Consider the following 20911-nt stretch of genomic DNA (forward strand, 5'->3'; position numbering starts at 1 on the left):
TTACACACTACCGTATATCAATCGCTCAGAGATAACAGCATGCATGTAGCAACTGCTTCTAAAGTGTTAAAAGTGTTTACGCGCAAAGTACAAGGCTTCAGAATATGACCAAGGCACAATTCATACATTAGCATAGTTCAACACCTGATACCAAAAGTGTTAAAGTGTTTAATGCACAAAGCGCAAGGCTTCAGAATAATTAAGAAGACCAAGGCACAATTCTATACATTAGCTTAGTTCAACACCTGATACCAAAAGTGTTAAAGTGTTTAATACGCAAAGCACAAGATTCAGAATAATCAAGAAGACCAAGGCACAATTCTGCACATCAGCTGAGTTCAACACCTGATACAAAAAGTATTAAAGTGTTTTATGCACAAAGCAAAAGATTCAGAATAATTATGAACACCAAGACCTGATACCAAAATGCATAGACCAAAGCGATGTTGTAGTTAGATGTTCAGAAGGGATCTTTCAGTATAACCCACACCAACCACAACTATACAGGGCACTAGGGCACAATGCAACATTGCAGACAAAAACAGAGCTTCAGATATTTCATCTTATGCATGACACTGTTCGCAATCTGACAAGAATATTAAAGCCAAGGTCTGATCTGAAGGTGCAATTGCACCAGCCAACAGTGTAATGGCTACACAAAGTTCAAGGTCTGAAATTCCAGTGCAATATCCAACAGCCAACAACCCAGTTTAATAGGCACATGAGGTTAAGGTTTGATCCTTAAGTGCAGTATGCACCAATGAAGTTCAGTGTGCACCAACCAAGTTAAATGGGTACACAATGGTCAAGGTCTGATCTTACAGTGCAGTGTGCACCAACCAAGTTAAATGGGTACACAATGGTCAAGGTCTGATCTTACAGTGCAGTGTGCACCAACCAGGTTAAATGGGTACACAATGGTCAAGGTCTGATCTTACAGTGCAGTGTGCACCAACCAAGTTAAATGAGTACACAATGGTCAAGGTCTGATCTTACAGTGCAGTGTGCACCAACCAAGTTAAATGGGTACACAATGGTCAAGGTCTGATCTTACAGTGCAGTGTGCACCAACCAAGTTAAATGGGAACACAATGGTCAAGGTCTGATCTTACAGTGCAGTGTGCACCAACCAAGTTAAATGGGCACACAATGGTCAAGGTCTGATCTTACAGTGCAGTATGCACCAACAGTGCATTGGGTGCTCGGAAGTCAAGGTGATTTTACAGTGCAATATGTACCAGTCAACAGTTTAATGGGTATGCAGAAGTCAAAATCTTATTTTGCAATGCAATATGCACCAGCAGTGCAATAATTTACAGAGGTCAAGATGATCTTACAGTGCAATATGTACCAGTCAGCAGCATATTGGGTACACAGAGGTCAAGGTCTGATCTTACAGTGCATGTAAACCAGCCATTAGCCTAATGGGTAAATAGGAGTTCCAGTCTCATCCAACAGTGCAGTATGTACCAGTCAACAGTGCAACAGGTTCACTGAGGTCAAGATCTGATCTTACAGTGCAGATAACAAAACCAACAGTCTTCAGTATAATGGGTACACAGAAATCATGGTCTGATCCAACAGTGCAATGTCATCAGTGGAATGGGTCAAGGTCTGATATTACTGAATACTGTGCAGTCAAAGGCTGAGTCTACAAAGGTCATGGGCTGACCTTGACTTCACCCTGCAGTCTCAGTCAACAGTCTCAAGGACATAGAGATCAATGTCTGATTTTACAGTGCACCTTGCTCCAACCTTCAGTCTATATATTCAAACGATGCCACAGATGTCAAGACTGGACATTATACAGTGCTAAAAGCATATTCAAGTCCACAGTGTATACAAAGACGTTCAAATTTTAAGAGAAGACAACAGGTCGAAACTGGACCACACGAAGCTGCTGGTCAACAACAACCTGTCCACGCAGTCTGATGTGCAAGACCAGCATACAATACCAAACACCAGGTCACTATCCCAATCTTTCCAGGCCCTATGCACTAGCTACAGATCTACAGAGAACAGGACAATGTGTAACATTCCAGAGGAGACCAGATTCCATGGTCAGATCTCGCCAGGCACTATGGACAAGACAAATCTACTGAGTACAGGACAATGTTCAACATTCCAGAGGGTACGGAGAAATGGTCACACCTCACCAGGCACTATGGACTTGCCATATGTCTATTGAGTACTGAACAATATTCAACATTCCAGATGAGAGCCACATACCTAGTGTATGGGATGCACTTAAGTACACCAAAGGAAACCAGAGGCCAATATCAGACCTCATCGGGCACCATGGATCAGCCACAGATCTACACAGAACAGGACAATGTTCAACATTCCATTGGAAACCAAAGGAATGGTTGGTCAGATCTCCACAGGCACTGTGGATGATCCACAGATCTACTAACTGCAGGATAATGTTTAACATTCCAGAGGAAACCAGGAACTATTGACTAGCCACTGATATACTGACTACAGGATAATGTTCAACATTCCAGAGGAGACCAGGAACTATTGACTAGCCACAGATATACTGACTACAGGACAATGTTCAACATTCCAGAGGAGACCAGAGGACTCGTCCAGACCTCATCTGGCACCATGAATCAGCCACATATCTGCTGACTGCAGGACAATGTTCAACATTCCAGAGGAGACCAGGAACTATTGACCAGCCACATATCTACTGACTGCAGGACAACGTTCAACATTCCAAAGGAGACTAGAACAATGGTCGGATCTCACCAGGCCCTATGGACTACAACAAATCTACAGAGTACAGGACAATGTTCAACACTGTAGAGGAAACCAAAGGAATGGTCAGATCTCAACAGGCATCTATGACCTAGCCACAGATCTACTGACTGTTGGACAATGTTTAAAATTCCAAAGGAGGCAGAGGAATGGTCAGATCTCACCAGGCCTTATGGACCACAACAAATCTACAGAGTACAGGACAATGTTCAACAGAGGAGACCCAAGGAATGGTCAGATCTCACCAGGCACTATGGACTACCCACAGATCTAGGACAATGTTCAGCATTCCAGAGTGTTCAGCATTCCAGAGGAGACCAGAGGACACATTCAGATCTCACCAGGTACTACGGACTACAACAAATCTACAGAGTACAGGACAATGTTCAACAGAGTAGACCGACCAGAGGAATGGTCAAGACCTCACCTGGTACAGATCCATAAATCTGGGACAATGTTCAACATTCCAGAGGAGACCAGAAGCCAAGTTCAAACCTCACCAGGCACTATGGACTACAACAAACAACTCTACACAGCAGTGTGCGGTTAACACTCCACAGCTGACAGGCCACGGCATGCGAGAGAGTGGAGAGAGAAGCAAAAGTCTGACCTTGGTGGGGCTAACCTGCAAGCCACCATAGAACCCCACAGCCACATGGCGCCTGCTGGTGTTGATGTTCATGATCTCATACATGGCGTGCCGGCGGTCTCCGCTGTCTGTGAACCCGAGCTGACCAGTCAGACCCTGCAGCCTGGTGTCCTTCAGCTGCCTGCAATGCATGGAAGGCAGCAGAATGGTTAGGACACTAAAATGCCAATACAGTGTCCATGAAGGTCTGGCTTTTGAATCAGTCTCATTCTTTCCCCCAAGTTTGCCTGAAACAGAGCATCTAGTCATTTGGATGAGATGATAAACCAAGGTCCTTTGTGTAACATGCATTTGGCACACTGAAAAAGAACCCATGGCAACATGAATGTTGTCCTCTGGCAAAATTCTGCAGAAGAAATCCACTCTGATAGGATACAAATATATAAGCATGCACTCAAGGACTTAACACATTTGGTTATGCTGCTGGTCTGGCATCTGCATAGTAGATGTGGTGTAGCGTATATGGATTTGTCTGAACACAGTGACACCTCCTTGAGAAACTGAACTGCTTGCAATCAGCAGACACAGTGAGTTTGATCTAACCGTCTGGTCTGGCAATTCATCTTTCTACATCCCATACAAACACATTTATGTCTGACAATTCAATTGGCCCATTTCACCAGTCCACACTTAAACAATCATACATGTACCTATTTGGTTGGCCCATTTTACATGACTGCATTCAACCAAACACAAATCTTTTATCTGCCCAGCATACCTGTCTATATTTCACACAAACACAAATCTTGTATCTGCCCATTTTACCTGTCTAAATTCACACTAACACAAATCTTCAAATCAAATCAAAAACACTATTAATCCACATGGAAATTAAGTTGTGCAATCACAGGCTCATTGTAAACACTGGCATAAAATCATGCGCAACATAAGAAGAGATTAAAACTAGTCAAATAAGAATTCCCAATAGCTGACGATATACTAACCCCCCCCCACCCCCACCCCCCCCACACACACACATACTCATGTTAAGACAATAGGGTATTGCACAACAATATTAACAAATGAAAACATCCAACAAAAAAGGGTATAAGATTACTAAAAATGACATGCGCGCACGCACGCACACACACCCACACACACATACACACACATGCGCACACACACACACACACACGTTAAGACCATAAGGTATTGTACAACAATACATAAATAAAAACATCAAGGGAATAAATCGTATATATAAGTAAAATGCACACACACACACACACACACACACACTCACACACACACACAAACAACGTATGCATGCACATAACATATGTCACGCCAATAAGATTAGAACATTAACATTAAGATACATGAAATCCAAGTAAAATAAGAAAATATTTAAAAATCACTTCCGATCATACACACACAAAAATGCTTGCTTGCCCGTGCTCACCCGCTCAGTCCCACATGCACGCATAATGTCTGCTCCCATACACTCGTCTGCTGGTGAAGTTCAGGTGTTGCTGTGGCGAGGGGGCTTGGGGGGTGGGAGGGTTCACTTAGTGTATTGGATGTTTTGATTGTGTGCGCGAATGGCTGTAGGAATAAATGAATTAATGTATCTGCCCATTTTACCTGTCTAAATTCACACCAACACAAATCTTATATCTGCCCATTTTACCTGTCTAAATTCACACCAACACAAATCTTATATCTGCACATTTTACCAATCTGCATTCACACCAACACAAATCTTGTACCTGCCTATTATAGATGCATTCACACCAACACAAATCTAATATCATTTTATTTAGTACAATGCATGCATGGCACAAAATGTGTACCCAGTGGCAGCTTCTACAACACAAAAGTCTGCACCATACACTGATGACTACAAGGCTGTGGGTTTGAACCCCATCAGAAGTCTAAATAATACTGTTGACTTTGTGGTTCCTAATACTTCATATCCAGAGTTCTCTGTTGTCATGAATAAGGAAGTTAGCGGAAGCAAAGGCATCAACATCATGGGTAAGGTGAAACAGGAATGATGGAGGTGGCTGGACCACATCCTGAGGATGATTACAACCACATCCTAAGGATGAATAAAAACCACATCCTGACGATGATAACAACCACATCCTGAGGATGTATAAAACCACATACTAAGAATGATTACATCCACATCCTGATGATGATGATTACATCCACATCCTGATGATGAGATTACAACGACATCCTGGGGATGATTACAACCACATCCTGAGGATGATTACAACCACATCCTGAGGATGAATAAAAACCACATCCTGAGGATGATTACAACCACATCCTGAGGATGATTACAACCACATCCTGAGGATGATTACAACCACATCCTGAGGATAAATAAAAACCACATCCTGAGGATGAATAAAACCACATCCTGAGGATGATTACAACCACATCCTGAGGATGAATAAAACCAGTTCCTGAAGATAATTACAACCACATCCTAAGGATGAATAAAAACCACATCCTGAGGATGATTACAACCGCATCCTGAGGATCCACATCCTAAGGATGATTACATCCACATCCTGATGATGATTACATCCACATTCTATCCACACCCTGATGATGATTACATTCACATCCTGATGATGATTACGACATCTTGAGGATGATTACAATGACATCCTGGGGATGATTACAACCACATCCTGAGGATGAATAAAACCACATCCTGAGGATGATTACAACCACATCCTGAGGATGATTACCACCACATATTGAGGATGAATATAACCACATCCTGAAGATGAATAAAACCAGACATTTCTATGCTGCCCTCAGATGGGCACTACCAGGGAAAAGAAAGGGCAGTCCACTAGTTACAAGGAGAATAACTGTGGGAGAGGCTCACCCAAAATAGAAACAGCTGGAGAAGATTTGGTGGCGAGGTCTACTCCTGCCACAGCCAAGAGGATTAAGTAAGAGCTCTCTATGGTGTGGGATAAAATGAGAATATTTGAACACAGATGTTATGGGATAAAGTGAGAATATTTGGACACAGATGTCAAAATTGGCCAAACCTTAGAACTAAACACACCCTTTTCGTCTTCTGAGGTGGGGATGGTAAAAAATGCTTTGTTTTTTGGGTTTTTTTCAAAACAAGGAACTAATGTCTGGGCATACACAAATCTTAAACTTGTTTCTGTCTAAAAAATCAAGAAATCACCCGAAGAAGACTGTTTAAGCATTCTCCAAACTAGTGCTTCTTTTTTGTTTTGTTTTTTGTTGTTGGTTTGTTTGGGGGTTTTCTGTTTTTGTTTTTTGTTTCTTTGTTTCTTTGCTCCTGATGTTGCTGATGGTCAATTAATTTTGTCTGCATGATATATCCAAGCGAACTGTGACTAATAGCAGAAAAAAGGGTGGTGTGAAAAGGCTGATAACTTACGTCAGAATTTTGTAGCCATCTTCCCAAGGTTTCTTATCACTGCAGGATGATGGAGGTTCTTCGAGGTTCTTTATGGACTGCAGGCGTAGAAAGGAATCGTAGATGACATCCACAGCATCCGTGATGTGCTTCATTTCATCAGACCCATTCACCAGGTGAAGTCCCAGCACACCTGAATGACAGTCAGAGTTCTTGGTATGTCTTCTTTGCCACAGGTTCGCACAAATGATAAACATCACATCTTAACATATTCTACATTTTGTAAAGGCCATGTACCAATGTTACACACTCTCAATAAATAATGTACATACCTTGACCAAATTTCTGCACTACACTACTGTCAGAGACTCACTGACTTTGTGTAACTTTCTATCATCAAATAAAACACAAAAAAACTGCTTTATCCTCCAGACCTGTGGTCCAATTTTTTTGCATGCTTTATTAAACAATTGATAAATTCTAAATCTGCATAGGAACTGCAGGTTGACTGGTTTGAATTTTTTAGTGTGTAGGAGATAGCAAAGTGAATCCTGCACCTTTTCCCTCATCCACAGGTCATGTGAAAAGACAAGGTAACACTTACAGTTTGGCCAATAGCAATGTGAGAGCTGTATGATTAATGGTTTCTCTTCTGTAATTGGAATTCATGTACAGCTTAGTCTTTTATGAAGGGCTATGACTCTCAGACCTGGATGCACGACTGCACTGGCTCTTAGTGCTGAAACCTGGTGGAGTTTAACCGCCTACTGGCTGCTGCAATGGAGGCTAGTTGGCCTTTAGGGGACCATCCCAGCACCAAATGTCCAAAAAGCCCCCTTGGCCCAGAGAGTGGGGATGTAACTTGGGCAAAATATTCTCCACTATAATCAAAATTCTAGCACAGATAGTTGGGACAGCAGTTGCCTCCCCTTCTGTTCTGAAGGTCATAGTAGAACATGAATACAACACCGAACACCAGGTGACTGACCGACAGGGGTGTTGGAGGCAGCAAAGGCACGCTCCGACACAATCCAGGCAAAGTCCTCCACCACCAGGTCAAGGGCCTCAGAGTTATTGAAGATGGTTTCAGCATCATCCGTTCTGAACACACACACCATGAAAACACCAAGCACTGAAAGTAAATCATCATTTGGGTATGCACTTCTTCATGATTACATTATCATCTGATCTGTACACATATCATGAAAACGTGGAGCACTGAAACCTCTTCTTCTTCTTCTTCTTCTGCGTTTGTGGGCTGCAACTCCCACGTTCACTCGTATATACGCGAGTGGGCTTTTACGCGTATGACCGTTTGTACCCCGCCATGTAGGCAGCCATACTCCGCTTTTGGAGGTGAGCACTGAAACCAAATCATCACTTGGATACCCACTTCTTCATGGCTAAATTATCATCTGATCTCCGCACTTATCATGGAAACATGGAGCATTGAAACCACATCATCACTTGGGTACCCACTTCTTCCTGGTTAGATTATCACTAATCTGCACACAGACACACAATTTGGAAGAGGAAAAAGACAAACGGTCACAATCATAATATCAATAACATTTTCTCTAAAAATGGCTATCAACGCTTTGCAAGCATGGAAAATAGAAACACACACACACTGAAATTGTGTGGCAATCATGTCCTCTAGTTAGAATGACTTCATTCATTCTATATATATATACAGAGAGGGAGTACCATGTACCTCTTTAAAATCCTTGGTATAAACAAAAATGCCATCTGACTGTTGAATACCAGAAGAGAAAAAAAAACACCTAATTTCCCACAGTCTTGCAGTAATTCTCACTGGCTATCACTTCAGTACTGGGCTTTTTCACTCAATAATATTTATACAATGAAATTGAACAGGCGCACACAAGGAAATTGATTGATTTGGAAAAAAACATCAGTCTCAGAAAATATATATCTATGTTATTAACATGTTCTGTGCCTTTAAACCATTAACTGATGTCTCAAACAAAGTTCTTCGCCTGTGCCACAAAGACATCCATTGAGATCCTTAATGAAGTTAATCTGTTCTGATTTTACCTTCATCCAAGTTGGTTCAATGACCAGCCTCCATAGCAAAGTGATATGCATCACAGACTTGCAACTGGGAGGATGAGGATTTGATTCCCAATGGAGTTGGGTTTTTTGGCCCACAGCCAGCTTCTACCCACAGCTGAGTGTGCTATGAACTTAAATGGGAAGACTGGGAGCACATAGACAAGTATCATCCCCTTTACAGATACGTCTTTGGGTGTGCTGCTCCAATTTCCTGACCAACACTGCAAGTGTCTCTATCTCTCAGGCCTGGATAACACTGAGATACCATTATGACAGGAAGCAAGGGTAAAGCATTGTCACGTAGTCTCAAACCTTAATGGACCTTCGTAGCAGCAGCATCATCATCATCATCATCATCGTCATCCTCCTCCTCCTTCTTCATCATCAATATACCAAATAGTCCCAAATTATGTGGCCTTTCATGCCCTGCTCTCATGGTGACCTCAGTCTCGATACCCCTTCACTTTTGTGCATGGGGTAAGTCCTGTCAAAGTCTTTGGTGTTGGCAGGTTCATGAGGGACTGCCACTGGAGGGACATGGTGGCAGACTCCACTCTGGGAGGCGGTGGGGGGATGCTCACTCTGTCTGGCTCCACGACTAAGCCATTTTTGTCATTACTAGGGGGCTTAGTAAGTGGTGTCCTAAGTACATTAACTCAGAACAGGTACTACTGAACACCACCATTATGACTCAGCAGCAGTGCAGGGTTTCCTCCTGGCAATCTAACACTAATGGTTCCCTGTGGACTGCTGATGCTGGGGCTGCGACAGACGAACCCGGATGTGGCCATGTAATAGGGAACTGAAAATGAGTGGCAGGGGAGTAATGCCAGTGAAACAGTGGATATGACGGGGCAGCCAACAACAAAAAAAGTTTGGTTCAATGAATAAAAAAAAGACTAAACAGTTAGCTTGATATGTCTGTGGCATAAAAATACTTAAATGCTGACTGAACCCACCGTTTGGAATGACTTCAGTAGTACTTACGAAGCTGAAAGTAGAATGACCCGAGACTCCAATCCATGGATCTGAATCAAATCATCTGTGTAGTTGTTCTCTCCTGGTATGTACTTGATGGTGCTATCAATCTGTACATATCAACAACAGTCTCTGTTACCTCAAGACTGAAACAGCAATGCGGGGAAAAAAGACAAAGACCAGGCGGTAACTCAAATCCATACAACTGCTGCAGATTGTAAACCATGACATGTTGTACTTGATCAGTTTACCAAAAAGATGACTGAACAGATCTCTCTCTCTCTCTCTCTTTCCCTTTCTCTGTATGTCTCTCTGTCTCTCCTTCCCTCCCTCCTCCCTTTGTCTCTCTCTTCTGCCCATTCCTCCCTCCCCCATACCTGAAAACATCAACATAATATATGGACAAACTTCAAATAAAACAGGCTGGATGCTTTTATACAAAAAGAACTCTGGTCATACAGAGCAAAGCATATATGGGCATAATAACCAATAATACTGACAAGTGTTAGCTGTCCACAAGTGATGTACCTAGATGGTGACAAATAATATACATAAATGAAATGACATGCTTTTCTGAAAATGATAATCTGCTATAAACTAAACAGCACATCTTGCTGTAAAGGAAATGACATATACTGCTGTTAAGAAAATAACACCCTGCTGTTAACAAAGTGACAAACCTTAACACACCTTGATCTAAACAAAATCACAGACCTTTTTTGTAAACAAAATGACACATCCTGCTGTTAACACAGTGACACACCTTGACACACCTTGCTTTAAACAAAGTGACACACCTTGACACACCTTGCTGTAAACAAAGTGACTCACCTTGACACACTTAGCTGTAAACAAAGTGACACACCCTGACACACACCTTGCTGTAAACAAAGTCACTGACCTTGACACACTTAGCTGTAAACAAAGTGACACACCCGGACACATCTTGCTCTAAACAAAGTGACACACCTTGACACACCTTGCTCTAAACAAAGTGACACACTTTGACACACCCTGCTCTAAACAAAGTGACACACTTTGACACACACACCTTGACACACCTTGCTGTAAACAAAGTGACTCACCTTGACACACTTAGCTGAAACAAAGTGACACACCTTGACACATCTTGCTCTAAACAAAGTGACACACCTTGACACACCTTGCTCTAAACAAAGTGACACACTTTGACACACCTTGCTCTAAACAAAGTGACACACCTTGACACACCTTGCTCTAAACAAAGTGACACACCTTGATATCTTTCTCAGCCAGGGTCTGGAAGCGGCTGAGGATGGTGCGCCCCTCCTCATCAGCGCTGTAGACAAAGATGACGTGCTTCCAGTTCAGGTGCTTCAGCATGGCCACCCAAACATCCGCCTGGTGGAAGTAGGGGGGCACGGTGCGCAGAAACATCTTGTGAACATTCTGCAAAACCACACGCCCTATGTCAGAAAAAAAACAAACTGTATTTTCCTGACTCTGCCAAATATATCTATGATAGTCGTGTTCGACTATGACCATCACAACAGCAGAGGAGGTTACTGCTGTCCTGACTATCTGGGATAGAATTTGATTATGATGGAGAGTGTCTTGCCCAAGTTACATCCCCACTCTCTTGGCCTAGAGGGTTTTAGGACACTCAGCACTGGGGATGGTTCCCAAAGGCCAACTGGCCCCCAAGGCTGCAGCACTATGAACCAGTGCAATTTTGCCTCCTAATTTGAGAGTCATAGTCCTTCGCAAAAGACTAAGCTGTAAATGATTTCCCATTGCAATAGAGAAACCACTGATGATACAGCTCTCACTTCTTACTGTTGGCCCAACTGTAAACTCATGTCAATTGCCGAATACAAGAAAAAGAAAGTTGATATGTCTCAGCAAGGATTCACTTCTTTGTTGTTGTTTTTTCTCCTGTTCGTTAGGCAGCAACTCCTAACTCAGAGATGGGATAAGGCAATTGTGAAAAATACTGAAAGTTGGGTGGAGGTCCAGGGTCCACCTAAAGGTACCAGTGAGACGTACAGGTAACAGCCCTCTGGGGAGCCAAGGAAGGCTCCTGGAATAAAATATATATCATTGTTTACTTTTCAGAACCAAGTTCTGGTTCTTCTCAGTCCTTGCATGTTTTCAGGTATTTGGGGTGTTTTTATTGTTTTTGTTACCACTATAAACTAAAGAATACCCTAACATTTTCTCAACGGATATGTGCCGGTCAAGACAATAACCTGTGGGTCACTCAAAAATATGGATTTCAGTATAAATACTGAAGAGTCCCAGCTCTCCAAAGTTCACTTTTATAGATACAAGTGGGCTTTTGAGTCAATAGCTGTTTTGACCCTGTCATTTTGGAGGCCATACTCTGATTTCAGAGTGAGCATGCTGGGTATGTTTCTGTTTCCATGACCAACTGGACAATGACATGGATGGCCGGATTATAAATGTGCATGTTTGATGCTCTGCATATGTATACGCATAAATGGGATCAGGTACTAGCAGATCTGCACATATTTTGACCATGGATATTGGAAAAATCACCCTTAATCTACCAGATGCAGCTAGGATTCATAAAATTATCTTTATAATTTTGATCATTTATGCCTCATCTTTAAAGTAATCCCTGGGTGTTTACAAACAGAAAAACATAAATTACCAAAAAGGAAGAACTGAGCACAAGACACAAAACATCAATAAATTATTCACACACACACACACACACACACACACACACACACACACATGTACACGCAAGCACACATGCACACACACACACAACATACAGTGATACACACAACACACACACAAACATGTGCAAGCACACACACACACACATACATACACACACAACACACATACAAACATGTGCAAGCACACACATACACACATCACAGTACACAATCATAAATAGCACACAATCAAAACTATAATCTATAAATTCTGTAACTAAACACTCACTCACTGAGTCATACCCAGAACCACAGGACTGAAAGTTCAATGCTCAAATCCCTCGATGTCATGTCAACATGAATTCACTTGTTATTCACTTTAAAAGGTTTCTCACAGTAGGTGCAAAAAGTGACAGTTCCCTTCTTCACTCAGTCTGCTTCACCATTTTCTAGAAGTCCAGAAATCTAAAATTTCCCTTCTGTCTCAACAGTTTGTGATGTTTTTCATTTTCTTCAGCTGACAATGATGGCCAGAGGTAAGTTGACCAATTGCATTTCTTAGAATGAGAAGATTACCATTTGCTAATAGATAATTCCTTGCCAGTTCACAGATACAATTTTCCCTCTTTTTTTTTTTTATCTATTTTTATACATTTTTTATCTTGGTTATTTCTGTGTGTTTTAAGTTGAAGGGAGGAGTAAATGTGGAAATAGGTGTGGGTGTATAAGTTTTTTTTCCAAAGCATCAAGTAGTCAAAGGATTTTTTTTTCATACACCCCAATGTGTGTATGTCTGTGTCTGTCAGAAGTCTGAGCAATGATTCCTGTAAAATATTGCAGACTATGTCATGATTCAATATGATGTTCAATACCGTTGACAAAATTATTCTTCTGATGTCAACTTGTCATCACATGTTTGGTTGAACTAAACGCACTTACCACATCAGAGAAAGCACTGTCCCGAGCCGAGACACCAATAACAGGAATCTGGTAGTATCCACAGGTGTAGGACACAGAGATGGGGGCGTGCATGCTGGAATTGGGGTGTGAGGCCACCACTGTGTAAACCCGCTCTGTCAGCAGACGGTCACACACATCCAGCGCTGAACGGATGGGGTTACCATCCATCATGATGGCAGTGGCGTTGAACTGCACCACATTACGCAGGGCCGGATCCAGGGCCAGTCGGGCGTTCAGTTTCTGAACGGACTGTTTGAAGTGCATCTGGTGCAGATCCGAACTCAAAGAGCCACCAATCATAATAGTCTTGGGCTGAGCGGTGGCCAAGTGCCCAACACTCACACACAGCACAAGGGCACTGAGTAGATGAAAGTAACGCTCCATGATCTCTGTCAGTGTGAACGTGCTGCCTCTCTAAACACGATGTTCTTGAACACTAGCAACTGCGAAAATTCACGGTCTCATTACTGATTCAAATGGTGGTTATCCACTGGTTTTCTGCATATATCTTCTTGAATCTTCCTGCAAAGGAAAGGATAAATGCCATAAGCGTTTCATGCAACCTATCATTTTCACTGTTGAAAGTGAATTTCTGACAGAAGCTAACAAATCTAAGAGTGATTTAATCATACTGATGCAAAGCTAGAATGTTTTTTCACTGAATGCATTGTTTGTGCTTGAGGTTTTTTGTTAATGCCACTAAAAAAAAGGATCTTTAAGTACATGCACATTCCATCTATCTTCATCAAACAATATACATACATGCACACACCACTTCAACCATTTTTGAAAATCTCAAAACTTTGTTCTGTCTCACCTTTCTTGTTCATGTGTTAACAACCAAATAACCATAATCTATTCTTTAGACCTTTATCTTTCATATAACAATCCACTGAAGAAGATGATGTGAAACATTTCTAACTGATCACATCACAAGTTACTAACTTGAACAAGATAACACATTTACATTTAAAGGTTAGACTGATTAGTACAAGCACATTATAAGTCCGTAAAAACGAAAACAGAAAAGAAGTTTAGAAAAGGTACTCTGCAGTTCGATTCAAAGTTTCACAAGAAGTTTGTTTTCAATTCAGAATTTCAGCTGACAGCACTGAATCTCAAACATGGAGAAGAAAGATGAGAAAAGTAACAGTGGTGACATAAACAGCAATTCACAATTTAAGAAGAAAGCACTGAATCTTAAACACAGAATAGACTAGAACAGAAACACATGATATTGTGAACAGCAAGTATCTCATTGAAAACCAACAGGTCTGCCAATGCAAACTAAACACTGATAATCCTACCACACAGCAGTCCACATAGTCTGTTGAATAGATCTGTGTACCAACAAAAAAGGCTCATATTTCACTAGACAGCTGCCTTTGGGGCTTTGTTCAACCTTTTCCTCTGCCCCTTATTTCTTCTGTCCTCTAATTCAAATACTATCACCATTACTGTAAATGCTGAGGACATTGTTGTGGAACACCCATTGTAAAAGTGGGGCAGTAACAGAGGAGACTATGGTAATTTCCATGGGTGAGCGAGTTAGCAGTGTGCATGAGTATGTATGTGGGGAGTAGAGAGCAAGTGTGTGTGTGTGTGTGTGTGTGTGTGTGTGTGTGTGTGTGTGAGTGTGTGTGTATGTGTGTGAGTGTGTGTGTAAGTGTGTGTGTGTGTGTGTGTGTGTGTGTGTGTGTGTGTGTGTATGTGAGTGTGTGTGTGTGTGTGTGTGTGTGTGTGTGTGTGTCTGTCTGTCTGTCTGTCTGTCTGTCTGTGTATGTGTGTGAGTGTGTGTCTGTGTCTGTGAGTGTCAGTGCTTTTGTATGTGCTTTGTGTTATGCAACAGATCAACTCATCAAATGTGTGTGTGTGTGTGTGTGTGTGTGTGTGTGTGTGTGTGTGTGTGTGTGTGTTGTATGAAACAGATCAAGTGTGCGTGTGTGTGCTTGTATGTGTTGTAACAGGTAACAGGTCAATACCAAACATGTTGGAAAGGAAAAGGAAAAAAACAACTGATCTAACAGTGACAAAAAATTAGGAGATGCTGAAACTGAACAACTAATCTTGAAAAACTGGATGTGGGGGCAAAGATAAACTTTATCATAAAGTAACCTCATTAGACTATGCCAGCAAAGCATCTATAGGTTCATGAATACACAAAAGTGTGCGCACACATATGCATGCACATGGCCTGTGGCTGATATGTCATTCCTCAATTTCTATCTTTACGCTTTTTTTCTTTCTTTTTTTTCTTCTTTTTTTTTAAGTTCTGAACCAGTGACCGCCCACAACGGCACAAAGCTTGTTATAACAGCCACTAAATTTGTTGGGTTTTTTCTTCTCATTTTTGCCCCATGAGTGCACAAGCTCTAAATCTACATCTCCTTGTATACACAAATAGTCACCAACATGTAGATCTTTACTTCTCGCTGGGCACAACACTGTTCGATCGCACACAGGGAGACAGATCAAATTCACTTGTTGGATTCAACACGCAACATAATCATCACTGTCTGCCTGGGATCGTTTGTTAACATTTCGGTTTTAACTTACACACTGACGACTGTACAGGCACACACAAGTAAGACTGACAAACCTACAAACCTACTACAGTAGACTGCGATCTGCTTTCGTTCTCCAAATGTCATGATAATCGTTGCTCTTTAACATGGCAGAGGGCTGCTCGGTTGCAGACGGCATAAAATTGTTCGAGCCTCTTTTTGGTAGACACAGAAAGAGATGCCAACACAGCGCGCGCACAGCCAGTCTCGTCTGCACGTGCCGATCGATCAATTGAGTTAATGCGCTGGGGTTCTGTACGGGATAGGTTTCTCTTTCCCTCACTCTCCAATCTCTCTCTGAAACTGATGATGCGTTCTTGTTCTTGTTCATGTTCTTGTAATTCAAATTTTTGACGATGTAATGGATGCAATGAATTAAAGAAGCCCAAACGCTCAAAAATCGCGAATCATAGCATAGCCTAGCCTCAGTAGTATAGCATAGCATAGTAAGGCATGCAGGCTGAAAGCCTTTGGCCCTCAAGTTGATTTTTTTTTTTTTTTTTTTTTTTTTTTTATGCCAGTTTTCGTTTTTAACCCGAGGATTTCTTGGTTTTTTGTGTCTTCCACTTTTCTGGCTTAGGTTCTCTGAAATTTGTAGAGAAGACATATTTTTTTTAGGGTTTTATCCAGCTATTTTTAAACTGAAGGCATTTCAATGAATTTGCATTGACCGCTTCCTCCGTCAGTTGGGGAGGTTATTCCATACGTTAATTAACAGTTCTGTCAGTAAATTTTAAAAAACATTGTATCTATCCTGTGTCGGATGTCATCAGTCATCATGCGATGTCGCATGAGAGCTTTGCTGATGACACACAAATTTATCACTCGGCTTCCATAGCTGAATTTGATGCACTGGTGACTCAAACACAGGAGTGCATTGCTGGCCTAAAGGACTGGATGACTCTCAACAAGCTGCAATTAAATGATGATAAGACTGAATTTATGATAACATGTCCAAAGAAGTTTCGTCAACATCCTTCCTTTCCTGACTCTGTTCTGATCAATAGCACACCTGTTTCACTTTCTCCCTCTGTTCGCAGTCTTGGTGTAATCCTGGACCAGTCTCTTTCCTTCCAACAGCACATTTCGAATATCTGTAAAGTTGCCTATTTGGAACTGCGTAGAATCAGCTCTATCCGCCACTATCTCTCAACCGATGCAACCAAGACACTTGTATGCTCTCTGGTTCTCTCAAGATTGGATTACTGCAACTCTCTTTTGGCCGGCCTTCCCAAATACCTGTTAGACAGACTCCAAAGAATTCAGAATAACGCTGCCAGACTCATTTGCAGAGCTTCTAAATTTGACCATGTTTCTCCTCTCCTTCAGTCTCTCCACTGGTTGCCTGTTTCTGATCGAATAGACTATAAGCTATCCACTCTGACCTTTTCTGCAGTCAACGGATCTGGCCCCAAATATCTTTCTGAACTCATCCATATCTATACCCCGTCTCGCCAGCTCCGTTCTTCCTCTGATACTCGACTTCTCAGGATACCTCACGTCAGAAGTAAGACCTATGGACACAGATCGTTTTCTTTTCAATCGCCAAAGACGTGGAACAAGCTCCCTGATAACCTCCGTCATTCTGATTCCCTCGCATCTTTTAAATCTCGTCTCAAAACTCACCTTTTCCCTCAGCAATAAGTTCAGTTGTGGCAGGTCCACAACTACATGCATGTATATGAATGTGTATTGTGTGTGCGTGTGTCTATGTAAGTTTGTGCCTGCCTATGTGTGCGTATGTGTTAGGGTAGCTGTTAGATACACATGTATGTTAAAATGTATGTATGCAGTGTGTGTGTGTGTGTGTGTGTGTGCGTGCGCGCGCGCGCGCGCGTGTGTGTGTGTGTGTGTGGTCACATTTTGGTGTGTGTATGTAACATAGATATAATGTTTTATGTTATCAAAAGCGTTTTTGTAAAGCACCTAGAGCAGATTTCTGGATAGTGTGCTATATAAGTATCCATTATTATTATTATTATTATTAAACTTGATAACTGAACTCGAGAGTTAGGTCGGGATTTCGTTAGTTTATAGTCATGCCCTCTTGTGAGTGCCAGAGGTATCATTTTTGGGTAGTATTTGTGTTAGTATCGGAACTTAGGCACCGTGAATAAAGTGGAAGTCAGTGGTGCTTGGGTCATAGATTTCATGATGGATTTTGAACTGACGCCTCAATCTTGTCTCCCCTTACAGTCTTCGATCCTCTAGACTTGGTAGGTTTTAAACTGACCGACGTATGAGACGGTCCTCATACTCCAGAGTTTCCCCGATACCAATAATTCTTTTGGAAAAAGCGTCTCTGGACACCCTCTAACAGATCAATGTGTTTTCTTAAATATGGACACCATGTAGCACTAGCATGATACTCCAAAATAGGACGTAGCCTATCTTCAAATTGGAAGGTCAGCCGTCATTACTGACTATTAATGACCTGTGTGCGCAGAGGCGTAAATACCTAACTAAAACCTAATTAGACCTATCTTTTTTTGGAGGGGGTGACAATGAGAAAGAGCATGTATACATACTCTCTCCCACCGTCACTCGCAGCGTCCCTCCGGGGGGGAAAAAAAAAAAAAAAAAAAAAAAAAGGGGGGGGGGGACTAAACTGTGATCTTGTTCAGCTCCCTCTTGAAAGCTGCCAAGGAGGGAGCCTCTGCTGCTGTTGCAGGCAGGGAGTTCCAGACGGGGATGGTTGATGGGAAAAAACTGTATTTATAAGGGTCAGAGGAGGAGCTAAGATGGACAAATTTGTGTCGATGATTTGATCTTGTTCTGCCGGATCCTTTCTTGAGAAATTTGTCTGCCGTTGACCATTTTATACATCAGGGTCAGCCTTTGTCTGTTCCGCCGTGATTCGAGGGATTCCCATCTTAGTTCTTGCAGCATGTGTGTTACGCTGCTGGTCCGCCCGTAGTCACTGTGTACATAACGTGCTGCTCTTCTTTGCACCATTTCAATCTTGTTCTTTTGACCTTCTTTGTACGGGCTCCAGACTGATGAACAATACTCCAGGTGCGGGCGTACAAGAGTTTGGTAGGCATTGGCTTTGGTGGTTTTATTGGATGTTTTTAGATTCCTTTTTAGGAAGCCTACCATGCTATTGGCTTTGTTGGTGACTCTTGTAACATGTTCTTTCCAGTTTAGATCATTTCTTATGTCGACGCCGAGATATTTTGCGCTGTCAACATGCTCGAGGGTGTGTCCTTTTAATTTGTAGTTGTAGCTGATGGGGTTCCTTGATGTTGTACAGGTAAGGACATTACATTTTTCTGGGTGGAATTCCATTCCCCAACGCTGTTCCCAGTCAGACAGGGTGTTGAGGTCTCGTTGGAGCATTTTACAGTCTTGGATTGGAAGTCTAGCGCCTTAAATAAGGGCACCATAATTTCTTAATTTTTGTACGTAATTGTCCTCATTAAGAGACCTGAAATCCTTTAGCTTTTTTTACACATTCTTTTATATGTTGTTCAAAACTCAGTTCGGGATCAACTATGACATCCAGGTCCTTTTCTCCATCTGTGGTTTGAAGTACACTGACATTTGGTCCATCCTTCATAAGATAGTCATGTTTAGGATTTTTCTTCCCCAAGAACTTTACACTTTTCACTGTTAAATTTTACAAGCCAATCCTCCGTCCACTGAACAAGTGTACACTATCCTGTAGTTTGACACACTGAGACACGGCAGTCTTCATCAGTCTTTATGGCGGCGGAATATGCTTTGGTATCGTCAGCGAATATCAGTTTCTGGCATATAGTTGCAGTTTATACCGTTTGGCATGTCATTTATGTAGCCTCGGTAAACGGGCAAATAAGGTTGGTCCCAGGACACTACCTTGTGCCATACTGGACACGACAAAAAATATTCTTCACACTTTTTGTTTCATTTTCTAATCGGCAGTTTAGTTGCTTAACAATGTACGAGTGCAGGTTAAAATTGTACTTGATTTATGTTTGACATTAATCGGTTGAGATGTAAATATACAATAGAGGAGTATACCAATAGCTCGGACAAACTTCAGTTGTTCATAAACTCAGTTTATCGCCGTGCCAGATGGCCGCATATGACGAAGCCCTTTTATGAACTAGTACAAATTAAAGTCAGTAATATGTGTTCTAAACATGTTCTGCAGTAATTATATTAATATAACTGTATTCTGTGTCTTGCGCCTCAGTGCATGGTTAATGATGCTTTATTCAAGTTATTCAGTGTGTGACATCAACCAGGCACGCTTTCAGAACTGTGCCCACTGTCCGGCGTTACGGTGTATAAAACTGCGGAGTCCGTCAAAAATCAGTCATTGATGTACTTTTACCTACATTCCGTCTTTTTCGTTCGTTCAAGTTGCCGGGTTAACTGTTTGTCAAGTTGCTCAGTCCCCCCGCCCCCCCCCCCCCCCTCCCCCCCTTTTTTTCGGCTTTTTCACTGGTACACAGTTGCTCAGTGCTGCGTTTGTCTTTTTCGTCCGTTTCAAGTTTTTTTCTTCAGTCTAACGAATGTATCTTGTCTAAGAATGTATGAATGTTACATTTATATGAATAAAGTAAAATAATTTTGACGACGTATACTTATGTGTATAATAATTCATATCAGGGAAGCGAATACTCGCATCATATCAGTTGTCACAGTGAGTTTCAGTTTCAGTTTCAGTTTCTCAAGGAGGCGTCACTGCGTTCGGACAAATCCATACACGCTACACCACATCTGTTGAGCAGATGCCTGACCAGCAGCATAACCCAACGCGCTTAGTCAGGCCTTGAGTGCATGCTTACATATTTGTGTACCTATGAAAGTGGATTTCATTTTACGTAATTTCGCCAGAGGACAACACTCTCGTTGCCATGGGTTCTTTTTCAGTGCGCCAAGTGCGTGCTGCACACGGGACCTCGGT

At 41.9% G+C, this 20911-nt stretch overlaps 1 protein-coding gene across 3 annotated transcripts in view; it reads right to left on the reverse strand.

The window, feature by feature from the left end:
* LOC143282791 (glutamate receptor ionotropic, NMDA 1-like) overlaps positions 1-13958 on the reverse strand; it is a 37467-nt gene extending 23509 nt beyond the window's left edge. For 2 of the 3 annotated variants that reach the window (XM_076588556.1, XM_076588558.1), the window contains exons 1-6: positions 13433-13958; positions 11082-11255; positions 9837-9937; positions 7762-7874; positions 6795-6966; positions 3371-3530 (exon numbers count right to left, since the gene is read on the reverse strand). In XM_076588556.1, coding sequence (XP_076444671.1) covers positions 3371-3530; positions 6795-6966; positions 7762-7874; positions 9837-9937; positions 11082-11255; positions 13433-13837 — 1125 coding nt within the window. In that variant the 5' untranslated portion in view covers positions 13838-13958. The remainder of the gene's footprint in view (positions 1-3370; positions 3531-6794; positions 6967-7761; positions 7875-9836; positions 9938-11081; positions 11256-13432) is intronic. The other variant, XM_076588557.1, reaches the window with a different exon arrangement.
* Positions 13959-20911: the final 6953 nt, after the last annotated feature.

This window comes from Babylonia areolata, chromosome 6 (genome assembly GCF_041734735.1).
Source record: "Babylonia areolata isolate BAREFJ2019XMU chromosome 6, ASM4173473v1, whole genome shotgun sequence".
Taxonomy (NCBI): Eukaryota; Metazoa; Mollusca; class Gastropoda; order Neogastropoda; family Buccinidae; genus Babylonia; species Babylonia areolata.